Genomic DNA, 17254 nt, shown 5'->3' with positions numbered 1-17254 from the left:
CGCAGAGCCCAGATTTGATCTTCTTCCTGCTTTGGGAACACAAACAGGCAAACGGTGAAAAGACACTTATGGCGGTGGCGTGAATAAGCCGACTCCTTCATAAGTCCTCTATTGCGGCTCGCTGCTGGTGCACAGCAGTTGGAATTAATATTCCAACAAAATAAACGTTTTTATCCAACAGTAAAATTCAACAATAATGATTTACTTTTACCTGTCCCTCAAATCTGAACGGAAAGAACAGCCTTCCCCTGGCAAGGAATACATCTGACTGGAACAGAGAGTTGAAAATTCTGATTTTTTGTTTGGTAACCGATCCTCACTCCTCTTCATTTATCTGGCTGCGGCGGGGAGAGTTGAGAATGGAAGATTGGTGGAGGATAAGCTATTCCTGTAAATGTGCATACGAGCCGTGTTCATCATCTTACTCTCAAGCAGCAGCGTGTCTTCCTCATATTGATACTAATGAAGGCATTCACATGCAAACGCAGACCCAATCGATGAATTTTCTGGAACCCGGAACTTGTATTGATGCCGATGCCCCTGCAGTGGTAATACTTGATGCTCTATCCACCGAAAAGCCGCATGATTCCGGCCTGCTCGGAACAGCTTCTTTAGGGCCGGTGGTGCAGCTTGATCAGACTCCCGAGGATGATTCTTCACAGGCGCTCACTCAATATTGGCCAAAATTCGTAGCCAACTTTGGCGATCCCACTCAAATTGTAACCTGTAACTCGGCAGCAAATTCTTTGCTGGATTCCAGCAACCCTAGTTTGCCACCGACGCGGATCCATCGAAAGAAGAAAGCAGCGGGAGGAGGTGGTGGTGATGATGATCATGAGGCCAGCAGGGTACGCGTTGGGAATGTTCAGAAACTGGTGGAAAGGCAGAGGCGAAATAAGATGAAAGCGCTTTGTTCAACACTGATATCGCTACTCCCAATATACACATTATCGGACAAACTGCTGGAAGCCATTAAATACATTTCTCATTTACAAGACAAGGTAATAGAGGTCGGAAAGAAAAGAGATGAGCTAAAATTCATGGCCACTGTTAAACCATTTTCCACCAGCTCATGTGTTTATAAAAACCTACAAGCTTCCCAGGCTCGAGCCCCCATTGAACCGGAAAAACATCAGACAATTAGGGTTGGCAAATTTGGTCCAGGCATTCAAGTCACCGTAAACACTTTCAAAAACCAGATTGAGTTGTCTATTCTGCTAATGGTTTTGCAAGAAGCCGGACTTGAAGTTGTTGATGCTACTGTTTCTGCTATAAATGATAGGGTCTTTTATAGCATTCAGTCAAAGGTAATGTATTATTGTATTAAACCATTGACTCTGGATGTTTATCTGATTTTTTTTCTCAGGGTAGTTTAACGTTTCTACTTCTTAACCTTGCAGCTCTCAGATTTTCGCCAATTTGATAGCGCTGTCCTACACGGGAGAATTGATCATTTGATGAATGGAAATCTTCCATAAGATTCCATGATAAAGTAATGTATAGTTTACTCTTCTTCTGGCTGCATATTTCTGTTGAAATGGATATTCTTGTGGCTGCATATATAGTTCACTTTTCTTCTGGCTGCATAATTCTGTTGAAATGGATATTCACTTCTCGAACAAGGCTGTTCGAGACTACTGTAAATTTAAGACTACTGTAACAGACTTAAAACAAACTTGTCTAAATAAATATAAGCACTTTTTCCTCTCTGTGGGAGCAGTTTTTTTTGGTTGGTCTATTGCGGCCATAGGAATTCTCTTTTCAATTTTCTCTGTTATTCTTCTTATCTTCTATAAATAAATATAAGCACTCTTTCCACTATGTAGGAGTAGACATTATATTCTCTGCCTTATGAAATGCCTAAGCATGAAGCTTCTGTGTATGTCTTCGTTCCCATGCTTAAATAAATGAGAATAAACATTTGTTATAAGTTTTGTATTTTGAAAGGTCACATGCTTAAATAAATGAGAACAAGTACTTTTTATAAGTTTTGTATTTTGAATCCTGTTTTGTTACTAAGAGTATCCAAAGTTTCTTAACTAAGTAAGAATAAGGCATTTTTTACTATTTTTGTATTTTGAATCCTGTTTGGTTAGGAAGAGTATCAAAAGAAACTTTTGTGTGAGAAGAGTATCAAAAGAAACTTTTGTGTGAGAACTTTGTTGGCATGGCGATTTATGGAGAATTTTCATTTAAAAAAAATAAAATTATGTAAACTATTAATATGTTTGGATGTTATTTTCACATTTACAAAGAAAATTGGGTGAAGTGTCAGCAGGTTTATTTTATTGTATTTTGTGAAATTGCAAAAAAGTTTATACTCTTTAGTTATTAAAAATATCTCAGTTTAATTGTTTTAAGTTTTTGTTTTATTTTGTTAATAATATTTTTGTTATGATTGTTTTCTTTTACGGTTTAAAATATTGATTTGTTTTAACACATTGAAGAATTATTTGAGCACATAAATTGTGCTGAGTACATACCTTAAATTTTTGATTCAACAAATCTTTAGAGATTTTCGAGCAATATTGACTCAAAAAATTTTAAAATATAAAAAAATTAAATTACAAGGAATATTGTATTTTATATTTATATTTTAAAAATAAATTTATTTTACTGTATTTTTTTGTGAAATAAATATTTGTATTTCATTCTAAGAAAAATGTTACATAAAAATGTTAAAATGTTTTTTTGGCCAAGTACTACGAAAATTTGACCATATCCAAATTTTTCAACGGCCAAGTACTACGAAAATTTGACCATATCCAAATTTTTCTACGTGTTTAAGAGAAACAGAAACAAACAACAAGGTGCTTATAAATTCAAAATGCAAAATATATACACTGAAATCGGTTCCAGTGGGATGAGATAAAAACAAAGAAAGAAACCAATAATTGATAAACTAAAAAAACAGATTAAGAGGAAGGATCTGAGTTTATTTGCCAATTTTTTTAATATGAAACCCAAGTGTTTAAAGAAAAAGAAAAGGGTCAATGATTTCAATTGCGTTTCTTATTTTTTAAGACAAAATACACATTTGGACAAAACTGATGGAAGCCACTAAATACCTTTCTTATTTCCAATTTCCAAGATGAGCTAATAGAGCTCCGAAAGAAAACATATGAACTAAACATATGAAAATAAGCTAATAGAGCTCGGAAAGAAAACTTATGAACTAAAGCCACTGCTAAACCATTTTGCACCGCTCATGTGTTTATGAAAACCTGCAAGCTTCGCAGGCTCATCCTCCATTGTATGGGAGAAGCATTTGACAATCAGGGTTGGAAAATTTGGTTCCGGCATTTAGGTCATTGTTATTAAAACCTGCAAGCTTCGCAGGCTCATCCTCCATTGTATGGGAGAAGCATTTGACAATCAGGGTTGGAAAATTTGGTTCCGGCATTTAGGTCATTGTTATTAGAAATTATAATTATTCCAGCATGTTAAAGTTGGTTAAATTTAGGAGAGTGAGTTAATTCAAATGCACTGAGTTCAAGTTAAGTTATATTTTGGGAAAAATCAAATTAAAAATGTGTATATATTGAATAATTTTGAATGAGTAGTTACTCCAAAAAAAAATATAAATACATCTCACAAAATTTAATTTATTGTAAAAATCAAATTTATGTAATCAATTAAAAAAAAGCAACCGCTCTTGTGGTTTTTGCGAGTTAATTATTGTGTTCTCTTTCCAACAAATTATTATCAGAGCTAAAATCACAAAGCTAGAAGATATAGATTGGGTATCCACAACGTGGCTAGCATAGGCCACAGGCAATAGTCGAAGTCTTTCTGCAGCTGCCGTGAACAACCATGATCACGTACTCGAGGAAGTGAGTCCCGTTGCTAATTAAAGAGAGCCACATCTCTTCAGCCGCAGGTTATTTTGGGGTCGAAAGTCTACCCTGCCGTGAGTGTTGAAAAGTGAGCGAGCAGTTGGAAGTATGAAAGGTTTCTCATCATGTCACCGTGGAACACAAGTGTTGTTAACACAGGATAAGGTTTGAATTTTTTTTGTTGGAAAAAATTATTTGCGAAGTTGTTTTAAAGACCGAATACCATCACGTGGGCATGTGTTAAAGAAAAGGAATTTATTCCAAAGATTTTTTTTAGAGGAAGCCACGTTGGATGAAGTGCGTTAGAGGTTATTCAAAGATTTTATTATTTTACGAGTTACAAAGCTTTATAAATGAGCTGTTTTATTAAAACGAGCTTTGATAAAGTGTTTTTTTGAATTTCTTTTTATAAAGTTAAAATAAAATGTTCTTATTGAACCAGTTTATGTATTTACAAAGGGTTAGTTTACTCACAAAAAAAATTGTTGCTTTGGTTGAAGATTGTGTTTTACACTCAGGGATATTAAAAATTATATATATATATATATATTTTAGGGACATATGGAAAGTAGTCTTATGCAATCAAGGAAGCAGCTATAAGAGAGGAAAGACAATACTGATGGGTCACAAAGTGGGATTGAAGAAGATTAAGAAAATGAATGAAAAGAAGAGGCAAAGATTGTTATGGTGTTTAAAGAGATTCAGGCAGCAAACTAGAAACTAAGAAGTCTAGCAGAAGACAAAGAAGAAATCTAGTTTGATTGGTGTATCATGCATCTGATACCACCTCCTATGTTTACTTATGCCCTAGGGTTGAGTTTCATTCAAAAAACAATGAATGGAATGGTTATGTGCAAGGTAGAAAAATCTACATCTTCTAATGAAGCATGAAAGATCTTGGAAGAAGGATTTGGTGCAAAAGGGAGTGACAGGCAACACCAAGATGTGTCACAATTTTTTGAGTAAGCCCCAAATTTGAGGGTAGATGAGCAAGACTTCAAGACCATAAAATTGAAACCCATTATGCAAGCATGCATATGGATGGAAAAAAATGCAACAAAGATTGCAAAGATAAAAGCCAAAAAATGTGTGTGTGACGTAGAGAAAAAGCATATAAATACTCAAAAACTCTATTGATTCAAATCATCTTGAATCTCAATGTAAAAACAAAAACCTTATTAAATAGTAGCATAACCAGAAAGATACACTTGGGCCAACACTATTTAATTGAAGAACAAGTAATAAGCAGTGATACGATATTATGAGGACTCGCAAGAATCAATTTCGAATTAATATAAGACCTAACGTAGATAACAGTAAGGAGGTTGGACCGGCTAGTTAAAAGAACACATGCGCACACACATAACACCTTCAAAAAGTAAACCGAATAACCAAAAAGACTTAGTCCCATAGTGACAAATGATTGGTTGGAATATAGTACCGTAGCATAGATTTGGAGATGTATCATTGTATAAAAGAGAAATTGTGTTGGTACGGAGATAGGTCCTGCAATTTATGTGTCAAAAAAATGGCTCAACGTAAGAATGGAAGGTTTTCCTATGAACGACCTTCGCATGGGTTTTTTTACCAAATCCCTAAAACCTTAAGAGCTCCCACACGCAATAATAGATTAGTTTAATGTTTTTTTCCCAAATCCCTAAAACCTTAAGAGCTCCCACATGCAATAATAGATTAGTTTAAGGTTTGGCAATAATATATTAGTTTAAGGTTTGTTTAGGCTTTTAATATAAAATCGTAAAAGTGAAAGTGACGACGCTCTTTAATTGGTGTCACAGGTAATAACAAACGAATAGACTCAATTTTTGATGAAAACGAAATCATTTTACGAACCATTGATTGAGTAATTGATATTTCCAAACAAATTCCCAAAGGAAGGTAATAATAACGATTGGGGGATTTTAATTTATTAAGTCAGTAACTAAACAAAACATATGAAAACGAAATCATTTTACGAACCATTGATTGAGTAATTGACATTTTCAAACAAATTCCCCAAGGAATGTAATAATAACTATCAATAACGATGGGGGATTTTAATTTATTAAGTCAGTAACTAAACAAATCATGTCAAGTTTATTACAATAACCATTAGTGGTCATGAATAAGTCATTTTTTTTATGCCACGCGATGTATGCCCAAGGCTTAATAGACTTTAAGGGCTTCAGGTCATAGTGCATTGGGGAATGACTATAGGATGGTGAAGGAGTTAACAAAAATAACTTTGTGCAAGAACCCAAATGACATTCGGTGCAACACTTTTTGCAAATTTATGGGACAAATATTGTTACCACTTTATATATATATAGACGTTAACACACACCATTACTAGGCAGGGAAAATAGGGAGAAAAAACTAAGAGAAGTTCATATTGTTAATGAAAGAAAACGAGTTCAAAACATACTTGTTGAAAAATAATGTCTGAAAGTAGAAGAAAATGACAATCTGAGGAGCAGCCCTGTCACTGAATTCTAGTGCAGGGTCTAGAATGAGTGATAATAGAAGGAATGAAACCCTTCACAACTAAAGGATAACAAGAAGTGAATTTCATGGCTCGAGGTGGTGAAGACGATGGGGAGTAAATGCAGTAGTGAGTGGCGGAGTTAGTGAGACATAGGGTTTAACACGCTAGTTTGTTCAATGATTAAAACATAACCCAGTGGAATTTGTCAACCCAACTCACTTGTCATGATTCAGAGGTGAGTTGTCGTAGGTATAGCAAGCTAGACAAATAAGAGTTTTAAATAATGGGCACATATATGTCAAAGTAACTCCAACATGTCAACCAAATTTAGTACGAGATCAACAACACCGCCAATCATAAATACAATGCATAAATAAAAGTGTCAAGCCTTATGGAGGCCATTTCCCATTAAATGACACAACTATGACCATTTTATGTAAATGTAATCAAAACCACATTAACCAATTTCTGTCAGTGACCCATATATTCCAGCCGATAGATTCACATATATATTATAATTTGTTCAAGCATGCTGATGTGTTTTATTGTTCAGAAATATAGATCATATCAACCATAAACTTTATAGGAGATTATTTCCACAAAAACATTAATCCTTTTATCTAATAACACTGCAAGCTTGTGCCATCAATGATATATTAATTCACAATGTGAAGTTTTATTCATAATGTATACCATGTGTATACATGCGCTCATCCAAACCATATAGTATAAGCTTTCAAAAATTATTCACATATGTACATATGACATGCCTCATGATGGTAGTTAACCATCGTAGCTTATATCTAACAAAACCTTTTGGCTAAACCCTAAACCATATCATAAAGTTTAAGACCACATATATAGCCATGTTATTTGCAACAAAGCAATGTCATATAACAACCCAAGTTTTATATGTATCAAACCAATGGATACCACATATGCCATGATAATTACACTTCTCATTGAGATGATCTAAGAAATAACCTACCAACCACAGTCAAGGAAGGATATTCTTCATTTATTTATATTTAGGTGGGTTTCCCTGTGTTATAAAACAAAGAGGGAGAAGAAACATGTCATTCTAATGATGTGTAATTTTATGTAGTGAATATTAGTTGGAGTTTAAAAGCTATAATTTGAAAACACATGCTGATTTATCGCCCATAAATTTCCTCTTGGGAGGGGTCTAACTTATAAGGTTTTTTGTTGTTGTTGTTTTTTTTTTTAATTTTTAATTTTTAATTTTTTTTTTTTTTTTTTTTTATATATAACATATTTAATGAGTAATTTTAGTTATGAGATAGCTTGTTGGGTGTAGTGATGATAGATAATCGCAATGGCTTGCGGGATTTTAATTAGTCAACACTACTCATAATTTTTTGTGACAAACATTTATATGTGCCTAATCAAGCTATAATGTTTTGATGTACATTTTTTTTGTATATATACATAGTTATTTAGTAATGGAAATGAATGGAGATTTTTTGTTTCAATGAAATTTATTTACTAATAATTATTGGCAATAATCACTAATCATTATTGTGAAAACTTTGTGATTACAAGTTAAATATTTGGTGATGATTATTAATTTTCTTAATAAATATTAAAAAAATCATAATGAAATCATAATGTAAGTATTATTGCATCTTTAAAGTTTGAGGTTTAGTTGATGATTAATAATTGTCACTTTTGGTAAAAGGATTGAAGATGCACCTAGCAAATTATTTTTAAACAAATTATAGAAGCACTGTAAAAGAGTTTATTGGCCACCTTTTATAATATCATATAATAGATATTCCCACTCATAAATGTTAATGATTTTTTTCATATACTTTTCAATCAACTCTTGTCACTATAAATTGTTTTTAAATACCATAAAATTCTCTTAATAATACTTCTCCTCAACCTTATAAATTATTTTTTACCTATCCATAATGTTGTTTTAACAATATATATGGTTACCTTTTTTAAATTCCAAACACCAATTTTTAGATTCCAAACACAAAACCCATATAAAAATTCCTATTAAGCATATACTATTGAATGCTACCAAAACAATATACATATGATGATTATTACTAATTACGTCGTAAGGTGTTCCCCTCTGAAATTAACTCTCCTATCTGCCACTCTTCATTGTTCTACACCGTTGGATCAAGTGTTAGACGATTGGAGAATGGTGTACCATCAGATTGATATATTTTCATATAATAACTATTTGTGTTAACCAAATTGATAGTGCAAAAGTTAACCTAATGAAATGGGTTGCCGATATGAGCAGCACAGGTTGGGCAGAGAGATGGCAGAGAGATGAGGAGCCGAGGCCGAGCAATGGAACACAGCCCAGGATCTGATAAAATGGCTTCAGGTAAAATGCGCGAGGATGTGCCTCGGCTTGGCCCGCGGAGCCACCAATATCAAAAAACAACCCTTGATTTCAAGAACATTAACTAGGCACTCATACGCTCTGTTCTACCCATAGGAGTACTTGGCTTTGCTCTTGGAACGATTGGTGAGGGTTTTTACATTTTGTGAGGGTTTCTTTCTTCTAGCAGAAGAGAAAGCCCTGAATCATACACTGAATGGCCTCTCTCCTTATAGTAACTCGTGAGTGGCACCAACTTCAAAACAACCTCAACAAAAATTCCATCATGAAAAAATCTAAAAAGGTATCAGCTAGGACTTCATACAACATGCTCCCTAATTATCCTAACAACATGGAAAGGCGCCTAAGAAAAATTGGGATCAAGTGTCCTGGAAGTGCCTCTTCCTCGCTGATAGTCTTTGCCATAATGAACAAATCTAAAATATAGTACTGAGCATCTTCAAAACCCTCTTAGCCCTACATTAAGTAGAGATATAAATCAAAACTGATGGTCTAACACAAATTTAGAATTTGGGGGACTCTAATTCCCGAAGTTCCTCAGCAGTGAGTCAGATGCAGATGGAGAAAATTCTACAGATGCACCACTTAAGGTACGAATTCAAATAATAAATTGGAATTAATAGTATGCACGATTGAATTTATGAGTTTTAGCAGAACTAGCTTTAGTTATTTTTTTGTTACATGTCGGGTGTCAAGATTGATTTGACATTAAAAATTATATATTTTTAAGCTATAATCATATGTAAAAGTTCATATTCAAATCTAGAAGTAGTAGAGTATGTGTATCTGGAGACTTTAGTCTTGTATAGTAATTTGGTGTCAGGTTGGTCTCATACAACAATTGCTTGATGTCTCGCGTGAGGGTGATCTTAAAATTGAATTATTATTATTAGTGCTGAGAAATGAAATATGACTACATTCAAGGTTAAAAGCAGATCACTAAATAAATAAGAAAACTGTCATTTTAATATTTTATGAGTTAAGATATATTGTGACCTGTTACAAATAATTTGCATAGAGGGCAAGGACAAGCTTGTAAAGCTTGCTCCATTCAACCAAATACTTGGGCAAAAGAAAGCATGAAAATAAGTTTGGAGTTAAGCTCATTCGAAATAATAGCCCATAAATTTCCATGGAATTATGGCCAATCAAGCATAACTGAAAGTGTAGACAAATAGGGCAAGATGCAATAGAAAACCCAGCATCCAGTACCCTGGATGTGCCTCCTCTTTCCTCCTCTTTGTTGAAAGTCTCTACTATAATGAACCAATCTCGACAGGAATTGAGCCTTTTGATGTTTCTCAAGTGGTATTCTGTATTAGAGTTCATTCATCTACTTTGGTCATTCTTTTTTATCAGATTCTATTCAAGTGGTATTCTCTATTAGAGTTCATTCATTTACCTTGGTCATTCTTTTTTACCAGATTTTATTCTAATTTATGAATATCTTATATTTTAAATGTAGTCAAGAATGGTCATATCATCATTAGGTTCTTTTCAATATTCAACTATATTTGGTTTGTTTGTCCTTACAAGAGCCACTGACATTTTGTATAGCAGCATGTGAATGCTAGGTTTGTATCACAATTAGAGAGTCAACCCACAAACGTAGTCCAACAAGGTTTACTCTTTATTCTAGCTAGAATTTCAAGTTTATATTTATTCTTTTTAGATGGAATTTCTGCATTTCATTACTGTTGTTCATGTTAAGCATATGTACATGTGTACGTTGTGACCCTGGTGATGAATCTGTTGATGTTGGTAGGGATGAGATGCCTGCAACGAACTTCCCTAGTGTTGTTATCGAGAAATATACGACAATAGTTAGCATTAAATGTAGTACCTCAAGTAGCTCAAGCAGTGATTCTGGATCTTCCTCTAGTGCTATTGTCTTTGGACAGGAGTTGGGCCTTTTGATGTTTCTCAAGTGGTATTTTGTGTTAGACTTCATTCATTTACTTTGGTCATTATTTTTTATCAATTTCTAATTCCCGAAGTTCCTCAGGTAGTGAGTCAGATGCAAATGAAGTACATTCTACAGATGCATCGATTAAGGTATGAATTCAAATAATAAACTGGAATTAGTAGTATGCACGATTGAATTGGTGAGTTTTAGCAAAACTAGCTTCAATTATTTTTTTGTTGTGTCGGGTGTGAAGATTGATTTGACATTAAAAATTACATATTTTTAAGCTGTAATCAGATGAAAAAGTTTTAATTACATATTTTTAAGCTATAATCAGATGAAAATGTTCATATTCAAATTCAGAAGTGGTAGAGTATGTATACCATTGAAGACTTTAGTTTTGTACAACAATTTGGTGTCAGGCTAGTCTCATACAACAATTGTTGACGTCTGGCATGAGGGTAATGTTAAAATTGAATTATTATTGTGAATGCTGAGAAATGAAATATGACTATATTCAAGGTTAAAAATAGAGCAATAAATAAATCAGAAAACTGTCATTTTAATATTTTATGAGTTGAGATATATTGTGACCTGTTACAAATAATCTGCATAGAGGGCAGGGAAAAGTTTGTAAAGCTTGCTCCATTCAACCAAATACTTGCATAGAAGGTAGGGACAAGACAATAAAGTTTGTTCCACTCAACCAAACACTTGCTAGGACACTAGAGAGGCAAGTCATTTCAGTCACAAGAATTTTCTTTCACCGACTTTGGCAGAAGAAAGCATGAAAATAAGTTTGGAGTTTACCTCATTCAAAATAACAGCCCATAAATTTCCATGCAATTATGGCCAATCAAGCATAACTGAAAGTGTATACAAGTAGGGAAGGATGCAATAAATTCCTAGCACCATGGAAAAGCGCCTGTGAAAAATTGGGATCCAGTACCCTGGATGTGCTTCCTCTTGCCTCCTCTTTGCTGACAGTCTTTGCTAACAATCTAAAATATAGTACTGAGCTTATATTTAAAAACTGATATAGATCAGAATTAATGGTATAACAACAAAGTGAAAATTTGTGGGGCTCAGATTTCGAGTTCTATTCACCAGCAGTAGTGACACTCTAGCGGTAGCCTGTAGCTGGGGCATCTGTCTTTGGAATAATGGAAATTCAAAAGTAACTGAAAGTGTATACTAATAGGAATGAATTAGATTTGAAACTTCAAGAAGATGCAATAGAAATCCTACCAACATGGAAAGGCACCTATGAAAAATTTTGATCAACTGTCCTAGAAGTGCCTCTTCTTCACTGATAGTCTCTGCCATAATGAACTAGTCTAAAATATAGTACTGAGTTCATGTTTAAAACCCTCTTGGCCCTACACTGAGCAGAGATATAAATTGAAACTTATGGTATAACAACAAAGTTAGAGTTTAGGGGATTGTAATTCCCAAAGTTCCTCAGGTAGTGAGTCAGATGCAGATGAAGCACATTCTACAGATGCACCACTTAAGGCATGAATTCAAATAATAAATTGGAATTAATAGTATGCACGATTGAATTTCTGAGTTTTAGCAGAACTAGCTTCAGTTATCTTTTTGTTATGTTTCGGGTGTCAAGATTGATTTGACATTAAAAATTATATATTTTTAAGCTATAATGAGATGAAATTTCATATTCAAATCTGGAAGTGGTAGAGTATGTATATCACTGGAGACTTTAGTCTCATACAACAATTTGGTGTCAGGAAGGTCTCATGTAGCAATTGCTTGATGTCTGGAGTGAGGGTGATCTTAAAATTGAATTATTATTATTAATGTTGAGAAATGAAATATGACTACATTCAAGGTTAAAAACGGAGCACTAAATAAATCAAAAAACTGTCATTTTAATATTGTATGAGTTGAGATATATTGTGACCTATTACAAATAATTTGCATAGAGGTCAGGGACAAGCCAATGAAGTTTGTTCCATTCAACCAAATACTTGCTAGGACATTACAGAGGCAAGTCCTTTTGCTCACAAGAATTTGCTTTCACTGAATTGGGCAAAAGAAAGCATGAAAATAAGTTTGGAGTTAACCTCTATCAAAATAATAGCCCATGAATGTCCATGGAATTATGGCCAATCAAGCATAATTGAAAGTGTAGAAAAATAGGGCAAGATGCAATAGAAATCCTATCACCATGGAAAAACACCTGTGAAAAATTTGGATCCAGTACCGTGGATGTACCTCCTCTTCGTTGACAGTTTCTGCTATAATGAACCAATCTAAAATATAGTACTGAGCTTATATTTAAAAAATGATATATATCAGAATTAATGGTCTAACAACAAAGTGAAAATTTGTGGTACTTAGATTTCATGTTACATTCACCAGCAGTAGTCACACTCTAGCAGTAGCCTGTAACCGGGGTAGTTGTCATTATAATAATGGAAAATAAAACATAACTAAAAGTGTAGACTAATAGGACTGAATTAGATTTGAAACTTCAGGAAGATGCAATAGAAATCCTACCACCATGGAAAGGTGCCTAAGAAAAATTGGGATCAAGTGTCGTGGAAGTGCCTCTTCTTCACTGATAGTCTTTGCCATAATGAACCAATCTTAAATATAGTGCTGAGTTCATCTTAAAAACCCCCTTGGCCCTACATTGAGTAGAGATATAAATCAAAATTGATGGTCTAACAACACAGTTAGTATTCGGGGGACTGAGCTTTTGAGTTCCATTCACCAGCAGCAGTGACACTCTTAACTGGGGCAGCCATCCTTGGGCACTGTAGCTTAGAGCTGATAGTGATTATACAAACTGAGCTACAACTGGATTGTTGTGCTTGGGCACCTTCTCTCTATCGTTTTATTCTTATTAACTCTAAGAAGAATCAGATGCCACATCTCGTTCATCAAACGAGGAAGTATGATGTAACTTGGCTCTCCTGCGGCGCCTGTTGAAGTATACTAGAAAGAAAATTACAACTTCAGTAATGGCTACAATACCTAGATACATGCCAATGGCTTCCACCTGAGCCCTTGTGAATCCCGAATGCCCAGTGTTAGCTACCTATACCAATAGGTTTCATATTTCATGATCGGCAAAGAAAGTCCCAAATATGCTCTGCTTTGATGATGCAAAATCCCATATTTCCAAGAGAAGACAAGGTGTGTATATAGCTTGATGTGGACTCAATTTTGATGGATGGTCCAACAGCCTAATCTGGATCATGCCATGTTTTAAATTTTCAGTGGTAGAATAGAGAAAGAAGTTTGTCCAAACTATTTAATCTTGGCAGACAAGTAGCTTAGGTAGAGAAGTAAGGCTCCCAACTGCTTAATCTGGGACCTTGGAAGCAATAAGGGTAGTATTAGATAGAAAATCAAAAGGAAAAAGCCAGAGAAAAGAAAAGGCAAATAAGGGTCTGCAAGTCTAAGTGCACCCTCCAAGAAGAAACAAAAAAATGATAGGCAAATAGATGGGTAGGCAGATGGGGTTGCAGAAGTGGCATTCCTTACAATTGAAGGTGTGCTAACCTATTTTCACAAAGCAAAATCAATGGATTGAGAAGGTCTTCTTCTCTATCAGGTCGCAGCAAAGCAAAGAAGCATGTCTAACTTCCCAATTTTCCCTTTTTCCATTCATTACTAACATCCCCTCATCAGTTGAGATTCATGGAAGGATTGGTGGTTTTATGGTGGTTCTTAGTCCTTTAAAAGCCACATTTCTTGTCTAAAATTCTTTTCATTTTGATCTACTCCCAAAGCTAAGTGATTTTCAAATAAACTTAGTGTTATCACTCCCCATCCACCCTTTTCATCTATATTAACCCCTAACATCTATTATATAATTCCCTTATGTTACCCTTTCCCTACTTTTATAACACCATGGTGTATAAACCCCAAACATGGTATAAATATCCCTCCCCTTGGCATTATAGCCATATGTTCTCTGTCAGGGATCAAATTGACATCTGGTCAGCTTGAGAAACCTAAGCCTTACCCCCCTTCTCCCTTCTGAATCCATTTGACCCATTAAACCCTTTATTGGCTAAGAAAACCTTATGAACAACCCCTTTAACCCATAACCCGCTTCATCTGCAAAAAGCACATAAAAACCCACTTTTTTGACTTATCCAAAGTATCGGTGCCATATAATTTTTATTTGAAAATGCATTGAAAAATCCATTACAATCCGCCACATCCCAAAGGTTTCCGCCGAGCACAAATCCCGAAAGAAATATTAATTTAATCCCGCCCCCCTTCCATATTGTCCGATCACCTCACTGATCCGTCAACCGTCGGATCAGACCCCTTTGATCCGACGGCCCTCATCCATATCGGACCGGCCTCGATGTCTGACAGATACCTTCCGATATCTATCAAAGGGTGACGTCAGGCCTCTGCCACGCGTCACCCCCACAGCATATCGGAGGTACGCCTGACAATTCTACTTCCGTATCAAAAGCGGTGCGATGAGAAACTGCTAACCACTTCCGGTTTCGGTGGATCCGCCCGGCCAACGTCATCACCACGTCAGACCCACGTCAGTGCCACCCCGCCGTCGTGTCAGCACCCTTGTCTGCCCCTGCGCTAATATGCCTGCCACCTCATTATCCCCGTGGACCAATCACAACTTGCCACATCACCTGATGACGTCATGCTAACGTCATCCGGCCTTGACCCCACCTGATGACGTCATGCTGACGTCATCCAAAAAAGGCGCCAATGTCCCAAAAAATCCATATTTTGGCCGAATTTTCGCGTTTTTTATACTTTTTTGCCAAAACGCTGTTGCTTTCTCTGCATGGTTTTTACGTTCAAACGTGCACCACCTTGCTGAACTCGACCTGGAGACCTTCGGCGCGTCATTTCTACATACATTCGTGACCGTTGCTCGCTATATACCAGGTATTTATCCTCGTAAATCCTTCATACACCTGATTTGTCTGTAAATTCCCTCAAAAAAGCTTAAGAGACAAAGAAACTTGCAATTCGCCGGCAAAATCCCTGCGCCTAGTCCCCATTTGCAACTGTAAGGTCGAAAATCATCAGCTGAGCCTTGTTTGCCTAAATTTCACCAAAAAACTGCACTCTGTTCGCGCAATCGCGAACCGGTTACTCAAATTATACCTACTTGTTATAAGAGAGAGACTAAAACCAGACATTATTCTTATCTGCACTTTAAAGCAGTATTTCAATTGCTGCAGCTGATCATTTATCCTTTATCCCTGAATAATTCACATTTCTCTGATAAAGAAAACTCCTTTGTGTTACTCTGCATAGCAACACCCATCTCTAATCCTAGGAGAAACCATGGATCCACTAGTGGCCCCGGTGGCATTAAACGTTGCTCCATTGAATGCCCCTCAGAGACAATTGGAGTGGCAGCCTCTGGCAGACATGGACTATCAAATTTCAGAGGAAATGCTGATGAGGACCAAGTTCCACATCCACCTGCTCAATGAATTGAAGGCCAAACATGAGACTGGAACAGATGTGCTGGGCATATGGGATTCTTTCCTCCCTATTTTCAAGCTCCCTCAGGTTAACCAATTCCCTGATTTGATCCACCTATGTGCTGAAAACTATGACCCTACTCAGAGGGCAGTTCTTGACCCTTCAGGCTCAGCTGTGTTCTATATCACCCCAGAAGCTATCAAAGAAATGCTCTGCTTCAGGACTGAGAAGAAACTGGTCCCTCTATCACTCATAGACTTGATAAATCAAGGAGCCAGATTGACAGATGCTCAGGTCACCAAATTAAATCAGCTATACATTGACTCTGAATCTGTGATGTATCCTCCTATCAATCAAGTATACCTCAACCAATTGGGCAGAGATCTTGCAGACATGATTAGTCCCACTTTGGGCTACAATTTAATTGAGTTTGTTGATGAAACTGTGCTGGTAATGATGCTTATGTTTGCCCTGGGCAAGTCTCCTATCTGCTATGACTATGCCACCTATATATCAGACAAAATACATGAGCAATTAATGAACCTGGCAAGAGAAAGGGTGTTCAGATACACCTCTTACATTTACCACTCAATCTTATATCATCAACATCAGAAGTTCTCTTTTCCAATCAAAAGAGTGGATGCCCAAGGCAATCCAAGATCAGTGGTCTATTGGTCCTCTGTTTTCCACTGTAGATCCGAGTCTCCTTATACTTATTGTGAGTTCATAGATCTCTTCATCCACCCAGCTATGTCTATGTTGATGAGCTCACCTCCTCCAAGGCTCACTGATGACATGCAAAGGATCCTGCAGTTATCCAAATCATACAGCATTGGGGACTGGTACTTTTACCAGAACCACACCATCATCAGGATATATGGGTGTGAATTGCCTCCCTACAGACTACCTAGATATGTGCCTATGAGGCTGTTTGCCCTAGAATACTTCAGGCAGTTTGGCAATGTTGATGTGCTTCACTTTTCAGGCAGAGGCAAGAAAGCACAGTTGAAGGTCAGGAACCAACTTGGCCACTTTGTCTATAACCAGAGGGAGGAAGGTTGGAAAGAAGCAGACAGGATGCTTGAGTCCCTTGGCCTTCAAACCAGTTTCCTTTGGAAACCTTATGACCCCAATCACTTCATAGCTTTGAGAAGGCTCAAATATAAGCTGTCTGGCTATGATCATGTAAA

At 36.0% G+C, this 17254-nt stretch overlaps 1 protein-coding gene across 1 annotated transcript; it reads left to right on the top strand.

Moving 5' to 3' along the window:
* Positions 1 to 220: 220 nt before the first annotated feature.
* On the top strand, positions 221 to 1708 carry LOC149160005 (uncharacterized). The gene is made up of 2 exons (XM_089433610.1): positions 221 to 1307; positions 1401 to 1708. The coding sequence occupies exons 1-2, from the start codon at positions 360 to 362 to the stop codon at positions 1476 to 1478; spliced, it is 1026 nt and encodes a 341-aa protein (XP_089289736.1). The 5' UTR covers positions 221 to 359; the 3' UTR covers positions 1479 to 1708.
* The last annotated feature ends 15546 nt before the right edge of the window (positions 1709 to 17254 follow it).

The sequence above is a fragment of the Pinus tabuliformis genome, chromosome 5_2 (genome assembly GCF_031772625.1).
Source record: "Pinus tabuliformis cultivar Carrire ecotype Pingquan chromosome 5_2, CPIR1, whole genome shotgun sequence".
Lineage (NCBI taxonomy): Eukaryota > Viridiplantae > Streptophyta > Pinopsida > Pinales > Pinaceae > Pinus > Pinus tabuliformis.
This window is presented reverse-complemented; position numbering and strand designations above follow the sequence as displayed.

Bases quoted from the DNA above. Each gene is read 5' to 3' on its own strand.
- LOC149160005 (XM_089433610.1), top strand. From the start codon at position 360: ATGGAAGATTGGTGGAGGATAAGCTATTCCTGTAAATGTGCATACGAG. The intron at 1,308-1,400 runs GTAATGTATTAT...TTAACCTTGCAG, and splicing joins TTTATAGCATTCAGTCAAAG to CTCTCAGATTTTCGCCAATT.